The sequence below is a fragment of the Seriola dumerili genome, unplaced genomic scaffold (genome assembly GCF_002260705.1).
Source record: "Seriola dumerili isolate Sdu_G_001 unplaced genomic scaffold, Sdu_1.0 BDQW01001299.1, whole genome shotgun sequence".
Taxonomy (NCBI): Eukaryota; Metazoa; Chordata; class Actinopteri; order Carangiformes; family Carangidae; genus Seriola; species Seriola dumerili.
This window is the reverse complement of record NW_019175554.1, coordinates 2,658,627-2,668,706: the sequence shown is the minus strand read 5'-3', so window position 1 is coordinate 2,668,706 and position 10,080 is coordinate 2,658,627. Positions and strand designations below refer to the sequence as shown.

At 38.1% G+C, this 10,080-nt stretch overlaps 1 protein-coding gene across 1 annotated transcript in view; it reads right to left on the bottom strand.

Annotated features, from left to right (window-relative positions):
- Positions 1-613: 613 nt before the first annotated feature.
- The window catches only part of mettl15 (methyltransferase like 15), a 47,535-nt gene continuing 38,068 nt past the window's right edge, over positions 614-10,080 (bottom strand). The window contains exons 5-6 of the mRNA XM_022767927.1: positions 9,090-9,268; positions 614-3,546 (exon numbers count right to left, since the gene is read on the bottom strand). Of these exons, the coding sequence (XP_022623648.1) occupies positions 3,116-3,546; positions 9,090-9,268 (610 nt within the window). The 3' untranslated portion in view covers positions 614-3,115. The remainder of the gene's footprint in view (positions 3,547-9,089; positions 9,269-10,080) is intronic.

Below are 10,080 nucleotides of genomic sequence, written 5' to 3'. Positions count from 1 at the left end.
TTATCATCTTTTCCTGCATTGAAAAACAAACATAAGTTTTATACTGAGAACACAGAATAACTAAATAAATAACAGATATTTAAAAAGGGAGACAACTTTAAAAAGTGTTCTCTGCTACATTTACACGCCTCATCCACTCTGACACAGGTTACACTGGATACACAATTGCCCTGCAATTGAGTCTTGTCTCTTGCAATAAATAAACCATTAAATAAATCATCCTGGTCTCAACAAGGATGAGAGACATACACCTAGAGATTATTTCAAGGTACAAACAAAATATCTTGGTCATAAATTATAAATTTATCTGTAACACAAAAATACCAATCCATGGCAGAGACCTCAGTAGTAATAGCATATTGAAAAAAGTATAAAATATTGTATTAAACATATTGAATATATTTATCCATTTCGTTTTTCAAAATGATGTGAGTCTTACCTGGAAAATTTAATATCACAAGTAAAAGTATTCGATATCTATGAGAATAGATACAATGGATAAAATATTAAAGTGACATCACTTGAGGCAGTTTAACTGAGAAAAAGACTTTATGCAACATACATATTTAGTAAACAAACTTTGATGTATGAAATCAGTGGAGTTAACCTTTGATTACAGTACCTGAGTAAATGTACTTTACTCCACAATCGTGGCTACACACGACATAATGCGCTGTAAGCACTTGACCTTCTTAATGACTCATTAAAATCAACACTATAACATATGTTTAACAGTCATCAGACAATTACCTAACACATTCATTCTACAGTATTTCTATGAAAAATGAAATTTATACTTCAGTCTAATCTCATCAGTGCTCGTATGTTGAATACAACCTGTGGAGTTAGTGTTCACAAGATTTAATTAAAGCACGCGTGCACACGCGCACACACACACACACACAAAAACACAAACACAAACACAAACACGTCAACATGACGTCATCGCATCCTGCATGCCAGTGAAATGGTGGAAGTATAAAAGACCACTTAAAAATGTCAAGGTTGAATCTTTCAGAAAAATAGGCAACTGTTCATTAACGAAAATGTTGGCTTAAAAAAGTGGACATCTCTCCCATGTTTCTTTCAGATTTTATATTTATATTAACACTGCCATGCATGCAGTGATGTTGTGAGTAACATTTTATTCATTTTCTTACCCATGTTCACCTCCTGATTCAGTAAAGGTCTTATGGCAATAAAACAGAAACAAGGTATCCAAAAGATCAAATGTCATGACATATTTCGTCAACAGGGACGATAATTTGCATTAACGAACATCCACTGATGTCAAAAGGGAGGGACGTTCAAACTCACAATATAGCATCACTTCATATCAGATTAAAACAGCATGTAATTTTAGACAGTTAAATGTTACTTGCGCCATTTAGTTTCCAAGGTAACGAGAAGGGTATATTTAGAGTGCACTAAACTGAGACAGAAGAAAAAAAAAGTGTTAATAATCTTGATGGAGCAATTACAATTAGTCAAAGTCAAATAGTAAAGATCAAAACACCTCATCTGCTTACAGTCGAAGGTGAGAGAATGCTCAAGAACAACCACCCAGCTCATTCAGCACCACTTCTGACACTTGCGTCATTTAGTATTTACTGGCATTACTGATTCATATGGTACAGTAGAGATTTCACTTGAGCTACTCATCAAGGGAGGTTCAGGGGAAATACAGACGTCAATAGAGAAAGGAGTTTTTTTTAGTCTATATGTTGAGCTATTTAGCTGCAATAGCCACCCAATATGCTGTCAAACATTAGCAATGCAAGAAAATCAAATATATCAGAGTAGCACAAGGGAATTTGTTAAAAAATCTTCAGTGTTGAAAGATCTTTTCTTCATTAAAATCTGTCAAGGAGTCACTTTAAACACAGTATTGTACAGGATCATTACAGTGCCAAAAGGTGTTTCTAGTGTAAAATTGGAGTGAAAAACAGCTTTTATAAACTTTTGAGTTATGTTCTGTATATTCTATAATACAAAAGGCAAATAACACAAAGGCAATAAATACAAAAACAGTCACATACTTTTATTTTGGTATAAAAAGTTTTTACTGCATTTATATTTTTACGTAACACCTCAGACCAGCTTTCATATAACTTTGTGTTCACAGTCGTGCTATCACTTGAGTTTGGAAGTTTTTCAGTGCTAAGGCAAAGAAAGGCAGACTACTGCTCAGCAAGATTGGGATTCGGATATGCCAACTTTGGCATGTTTCATAATTTAAAGTGCACATGCTGTTTTCAAGCATAGAAGTCCATTCTTGACCTTTGGGAACAGGATATGTAGCAAAATAAGTTTATAGTTTTCAGAGCTCTCAACTGCACCTGATGGTCTTCATTCAGTGAATAGTAAATAGCCTACATGTGGAAAAATGCTACATTACATGACCAAAGTTCAACACACAAGCCCTGCCTGACGCTTGAACTAGCTCGATTCAGTAAATGAAGACAATGAGATGCAGGTGAAAGCTCTGAGAGCCAGGTAGTGGACCTTTGAGTGTAGATTATTTTGTTACATATGTAATTGTTGTGTTTATTTTCCCTGTCTTATCCATATTTGGAATCTAGTTTTCCATGCACATCAGTCTTTGCAAACTTTGCAAGCCCTACTGTTACCCTGAGCATGACTACAGAAACATGCTATGTTTGTAACGCATGATGTTTCAAGTCATTTGTCATTTTTCACCAGCCAATAAATAAAAAAAAAGAAAAAAGAGCTTCTACTAGTTGACATATTGCGTGGTATTGGGATTCCTTCTTTCCTTTGCCCAGAGTCCCCCCATTACTATGCAATGCCCTAAACAACCATTAGGAGTTACCAATGGGGGATCAAGGATGACAACCCACCGGCAGAAACGGCCAGTTGTGTTCACTGGAACAAACAATTGAAATAGAGGTATTAAACGCTGGGTCTCGAATAGGATAGACTGCAAAAAGCTGCTTTTTCGTGTACCCAAGTGCAGAAACATTTTTACATTTACAGTGAAGATTATAAAAAGACACAGCAGCATCCACAGCAGAGAAGTGCAAGGGAGAGTTACTATGTTTCTCCATCACACTCTTTGCTGAATTTACGTTAGGTATTAATTGTAAGAGGTTTCTCATAATTTGAGTGCTGCCCTGAGTTTAGAGGAGCGTCCTCGCGGATTTTCTTTTACATCGTCTTTTTCTGGGGTGATCACTTTTCTTCGCAGAGGAAGCCAATGAACACTTCCACCATCTCTTCTTTCATCCATCAGTTTTTTCTTCCTGTTGCCTTGATTCCTTGGGCTGAAGTGATAATGATCCAGATTAGACAAGTCATCTCCCCGGAGAAAACGTTTGACCAGTCTGTCTTCTAGCGAGTGAAAAGTGATTGCGCAGAGATGTCCTCCTGACCTCAGCACTGCCTGGGCGGCACACAGGCCTGCATGTAGTTCGTTCAGCTCGTCATTCACAAAGATACGCAAAGCTTGGAAAGTTTTAGTGGCCACATGTGCAGGTCGGTGGAGTCGGTCTTTACGCGCATAGGCAACAGCAGCAGGAAGTGATCCTAGAGACAAAGAAATGATCAAAGAGTGAGTGGATCTTGTAAAAACTGGATGTAAGTCTAATGCACTATAGTCTTTTTATTACTGTACTTTTACTTTTGTTTTTATTTCATATTAACATGATACAAAATAAAATAAGCCATAAAGAATAATACAAAAAAGTCTTTGAAAGCTAGATGGATGAGGAAGTGTGGTCACTTTTAGGGGCTGAAATGATGAAAATAACTGTTTGTTGGAGCCCTGGTCCCTTTGGAGCAGTGGTTCTCAAACTTTTTCACATCAAGGACCCCTAAACTGACACAAACTAGACTATGGACCCCCATTTTGTCCCAGTGTCCCCCATCCAATAAGATTTTTGCTTTTAGATGTTTCATTCTAGAAAGTGTTTGAAACCCATGACCAACAGTCATACATTATGTCATTGTGACCCCCAGTAGCCCCTCAAGGACCCCTTGGGGTCACCGGACCCCACTTTGAGAACCACTGCTGTAGAGTGGCGAGAGTATGAAGTGCTTGACCAACTCTGGAAGATCTTTAATAAATACTGGATCCCTGTGTTTTTCAACACACTAAAGTTGCATGTGCATCAGATTTCGCGTCCCTTTCATTTCTATGACAAATGGACTGAGATGTATTTGCTTGCGGTCATAAATAAATCTCTGTCACTTTGCAGAGTTCAACCTGATCGAACTTTAACACATGAAATCAGAAAATCAAATTTAATATTACTTTGACACAGCAAAATAATAATATTAATAAGTTAATACATGAATGGGAAAACAAGTCAAATATTGTCTAGACACTGGCAAAGATGATCACTCTGATGATCATCAATCACAGAGATCATCGCTCATCAGCCCCCAACCAACCATGTACAAACAAAGTAAGGGCCTGTCACACAACTAACCAGCTACAACACCACCACCAATCCATACCTGGACACCTGTTACTTTGAAGCATTTTATGTAACCTAATGACTCATAGTTACCAGTGTTTGAATAACACAACAGAGGTTGAAATGCCTGAGATCTTCACTTGGTCAGGAGAATAAAAAAAGACTTTTGAATGAAAACATTGACTGAGTTGCCTTTGACTTAGTACTTGTAGGTATGCTTCTGGTTGACCGAAGATCATCAGATATAGTAAGCTGGTTTATATTATTAATGCAAGAGGAGTCATTAAATGAAGTTTAAAGAAAATGAATGAATGAATTGACATAGCAAGATGGAGCACAAAAAGCATAGCCTATTGAAAAAAAATTCTATATAAGCAGTGGAGAGCAAGCTGCAGCAGGACTCAGCAGCAGGTCCATCAGAGGCTCTGTGCAGAGCAGATGGAGGGTGAAGATGGTGTTGATATGGCTGATATGCCACTAAAATACCGAGGTAAATGTCTCTTATGATCTGTCAGTTCACTGAATGCCAAGTTCAAGTTAAATCTTACTGAGCACAAAACGACGACTCCCCATGCCCTGATTACTGTTAAAAGAAATACCAAAACACTGTTGTTGTTTTGTTGTTGCTGTTGCTGTTATTGTTCTCTGGCTGGTGCACTCAGTCTTGACCTGCTTTCTGTAAAGGGTGATTTAAGTTTCTCTTCCCCATCTCAACCGTTCTTTTTAATACTCCTGAGCAATTTGCACATGCTTTTTAGAGGCAGAAAAATTTCCATGCAAAACCTTTCATATTCGAGTGATTCTCCCTCAAAATGCATGTACAATAAGGAGACATGCATAACTAACTGCAGACATGCAGGGAACACTTCAGATGCCTGTACTTACACGATTGAGCATCTTTTTGATAAATAACATACCGCCTGCAGAATGCATCAGAATTTAGGCACAAAAACGTCAATTAATATGGACATTAGAGGTTAGGGCCAAAACACGAACCAATAACTGATTAAAGAATTGTTGTACACTAAAGTTGAGGAAATATTAGACTCATATTAATGTCCAGCTTGACCAATTCATTACCACCGCTCAGAAGAAAAAAAGAACAATTAAGAAACTTATGTAGACCTAAAGAGAAACTGCAATAAATAGAGAAGTGAGTGATGTGGCATTTCTCTCCTCCTGCACTAAACAGCCCAAGGTGTGACTCACACTGCAATCAATACAATGCCTGCACAGCAAGGACCAGCCCTGGTCTGGCTTCACCAAGCCATGTGCTCTCTCTCTAATTCATCTTTCAAAGGTCCTACAGACAGATCCATGGAGAAAAGAAGATATTAAGATGTGTACATAAAGGGGAAACAAGGAACCACAACTTTGTGATGGTATTACACAGGACAACTTACAGAATTTACATCACAAAGCTCTTGTTGTACTGTCATGTCTTATCTTACAGTGCTATATTTGATGTTTGTAGCATGCATCTACAAAGGCACGAACACAACTACATTCCACAAGAGGCTATTAGGACAACAAGAGTGTTTGATGCTTTGGTGTTACTGGCTGAACAAAAAGCTCGAGTTTGTTAGAATAAATGGAGCTGTAAAAAATGGACACAACTTTGTTTTCTCATAGCACCATAGATGAAATGATGTATTTGCTCAAGCTGAAATTTTTCAATTTGGGCCATAAATTTACAGAAACACTGTTGGACTGTTGAGAATCAGGTGGCATCATCACAGATGAGGAATTTATCAAACTTAAGTGCTTTGTCACAACACAAAGCTTCACGGTGTAAATCATTTGCAAGTCCTCATAAAATAGGTAGTGATGGAAGCTTGGTGACGTAGTAACTAATTGCGAGGAAAGATGCTGCACTTGGTGAACTACAGCAACTGGTAACATGTAATCTCACTGGGAGTATGCTAGCGCTAGCCAGTCACAATAGCTTACCAGGCTAGTTAGTTGCCAGTCAGTAAGGTAGCTGCCCAACAATTTACCAGTTTACTCAAAAGAAGTATTTGGCCTATGTACTACCATGACCGACTGCAAACCACACCTCTTTTGTGAAGCAGTTTATATTCTGGTGGAGCAGGTGTATTTAAACTTGGATGATGCAGCAAAGCTAATATGAGAGCTTCCTTCATTTGGGACTTTTGCACTTGATCAACAATGTAAATTCTTGTGTCAGAATTCACACAAGTTGAACATGATTCATGTGGCTTTTCCACTGATCACTCGGCCTGTATTATGTTACCGAAGACATATCAGTACATTTATCAAACATTTATAATCAAATGTTTCAGCCAGGGAGCTGAAAATGAACTGTTTGTAAATCTTTGTAAACAGGTTATTTCGTTGCTATTTTGTGGAACTCTGCTACAGGTTACAGTTTACTGCTACAGAGTTTTTTAAAATGCATCTTAAATCGGCAGTGATTGCTTCTTTACTAATGTTTAATTAATTCAAGTAGATAATCACACGTGTTTTACAGTTACAGTTGTTGCTCTGGGTGGACATTCCCAGTTTATGGTGTCTCTAAATCAATACGTCCTTCCCTCTGGTTACTTAAACACACACACACACACTCACACACAGTTAAATACTGTGCAGGGTGATTATGCAATTTACTGGGTTATTGTGTTGAATGCATTTGGTGCTGTAATGCAGCTTAAGTTGATTTTTTTTTTACACTTGATTCCTGCTCTGTCAGCCTTCAGCAAATAAACACACTTTCCATTCATTTACATGTTGGGTTGAATTTGGCGAAGCTGCTTGGCTGTGTTTTGTAACATTTCATGGCTGTGGGACTTTCCTGTTACTTTCGCAGCTGTATAACATGGTTGGTTGTGTTTTACTGGCTGCCTGTGCCATGCAAATGTGTTTTTATGTTAAATCTCACTTATTTGCCTTCTCCAATTCCATTAGCACATAAAAGGAAAACGTTCCTATCACCCAGAGGCGAGACACATGGAAGCTGGACTTAAGCCCTGTGTGCGTTCAATGACCGATACATGCAATGCACTCTTTTCGTCTGAATTGTAAAGCAATGCTGTGGTTCTGTTTTAAGAATCTCAACCAATCACGAAATTGGCCGCACATGCACAAGACTATTACGCACAGCTGACTTGTAAAGTACATCCTGAAACAGACTTTACAAAAGTGCCTCACATTAAAGGATGACAGGAAAAGAACATAAACACAGGGAACCTAAGTACACAAAGATAATTAACTATAGTTTAGTTTATAGGATACACATCCATCCACCACGCTAAACTTCCCTAGCAATACAACATGAATGTTATACAGCCTCCCGTGCTGACAATGAACACTGGCACTGGACGCAAATTGTCTCCTGCAGAATCATCCAATATCAACGAAAATCCTTGGGATACTGGACCGGTACAATATATTGGATAACCAGTTGAAGAACAACTCTGCCAAATATACATAAATCCCAGCTGAAGTCAGAACGTGACTATAGGAGTTGTTGAAAGACTACAGGCAGAGGAAGGTTTGGAATTTATGCACCAAAAATAATGGCTCACATTTTAAATTGATGCTGCTCAAAGACAGATCTATAGAAAATATTTCACAACTCACACAGTACAGCTTAAACATTTCAGGCACTAAAGTAAAGTAAGGATGGTTTCAAAAGTAATGCGATGAACAGTTATAGTATAAACAAAATAGTATAAAAAGTAAAAATACAACACATTATTTGCTGCACTATTTATTTTCATCTAGAAAAATGCTGCATTTTGAATGAATATTTCCTGCTGTGTAATGTGTAACAATATAACCTTAAGTGAAAAAAGACTTAAAGGAGAGGGAGGAAGCATGACCAAAAGACCTTTCTTAAATGATGTCTCAATAGCAATCCCACCACCGTCTCACACAGACATGATTTTCCCTGTGACTGTACATTTTTCCTGTCAGCATCACTGTCACAATTGGTCACAGAGCCACACCTGGAACTTTCTTAAATCAAGCCCCCTCGGTTGTTCCAAATAAACATCGGTGGTGACTTGCTTTGCGCTTCAAAAAAGATCAAACAGCTGCTCTTACTCACACCTGTTCTCCCAGGGTGACACTGACGCACATACCGCTCTGTGCAATAACTATTAAAATGACATCTCACTCGTTCAGAAGCTCAAATCTGGAGGCAATACGGCTAAAAAAAAAAAAAAAAAAAAAAAAACAATCATTGAAGACAAACAATGTAATCCCAGCTTTATGCACAAGTGTGTCGTGTGTGAGCATATGTGGGTGTTTTCATTTGTGTCAGGTGTGTGTGCATATTTGTGAGCAGAGAAATTGTGGGGAAAGAGGGGAAAAAAGAAATCAAAAATGTAATGTGGTTGGGCTATTGTATGTGAGATGCTGTTTATTTTCAAGGCATTAGCCACATTCTGCTCCAGCCACCTCCAGCTCTGTCTTTGTCTCATCTCTATCTCTCAAAAGAAGATGTGGAAGACAGGCACCCCAAAAAAGAGCCAGAGCAGAGGATGATGACTGAGATCACAGTCCACGTAATTTTCTGAGACGAATACGTCACATCAGGAAGCAGCCTTAATAACTCCACTCGTGTTTTATTTTCCCTTACAGCCTCTAGAATGCTGCAGGGAATTAATCAGGATAGTGTCTAGCTACCTGCCACCACACTGGCCAGCTGCTGTGTCCGGGTGATGGGGTTGACACGGCGTGCCTCCACAATGGCTGAAGCTATTTTCCTGGCGTGTCTTTCTTCCCCATATGCAGTGAGGATGGATGCAAGAGCCTGTTGATCTAAGGTATTCACAACGTCAGCAGCGCAGGGCATGTCGAGGTACCTACGCACAAAGAGAAGCCCAATTAAGCTGCTTGACGTCATGTCCTTGCTGACAGTGGCGAATCCTGACAACTCTGAGATACAGCTGAAAACCTTTACAGCTGACAGTTATGAACAGACTGATTGTGAGGGAATGAAAAGAGAAATGCATCTTGTGCAATAGCTTATAATGTGGTTATCTTAGCTGGATTCTTCTGCTGACATTGTAAAATACTGGATATACATTTCTGAAAACAATAAGCATTGCAATACATATATAGGGTATACACACACACAGACACACATACACACACACAGGCACACATATGCACGCACAGAAACACAAATATTAGAAAGGCAGATATGAGACAGCTTAACATGTTTATAATGGGGTTTTATATTACATTGACACATTTTTGAAGAAATACGCATCAAACATGATATGGAGTCACGATGCTGCCATAATTACAAAAAAAGGAGAAAAAAAAGAAAATAAGCAACTGCATTTTGATCTCTTTTTATGGCTGAAAAAATAAAGGTATAATTCAAATTGAATTGTGTTCACTTTTGCATTTTTGAACATATGTACATATATACATATATACACACACACACAACTAACATCTTTTTTTAGGTAACATTTAAAGAATCGTGATCAAGAGAGTTGGCTGGTTTATCAGTCGGTCTCTACTTCAAAATATATTTTACCATGTAATGGTAAACATTATGACACAAACCCAATCATACCAAAAACAAAATTTTGAAAGAGCAGTTAGTGTAAATTCAACAATCTATGATTAAAATAAGTTTTATGATCATTATTTTGTTATGAAG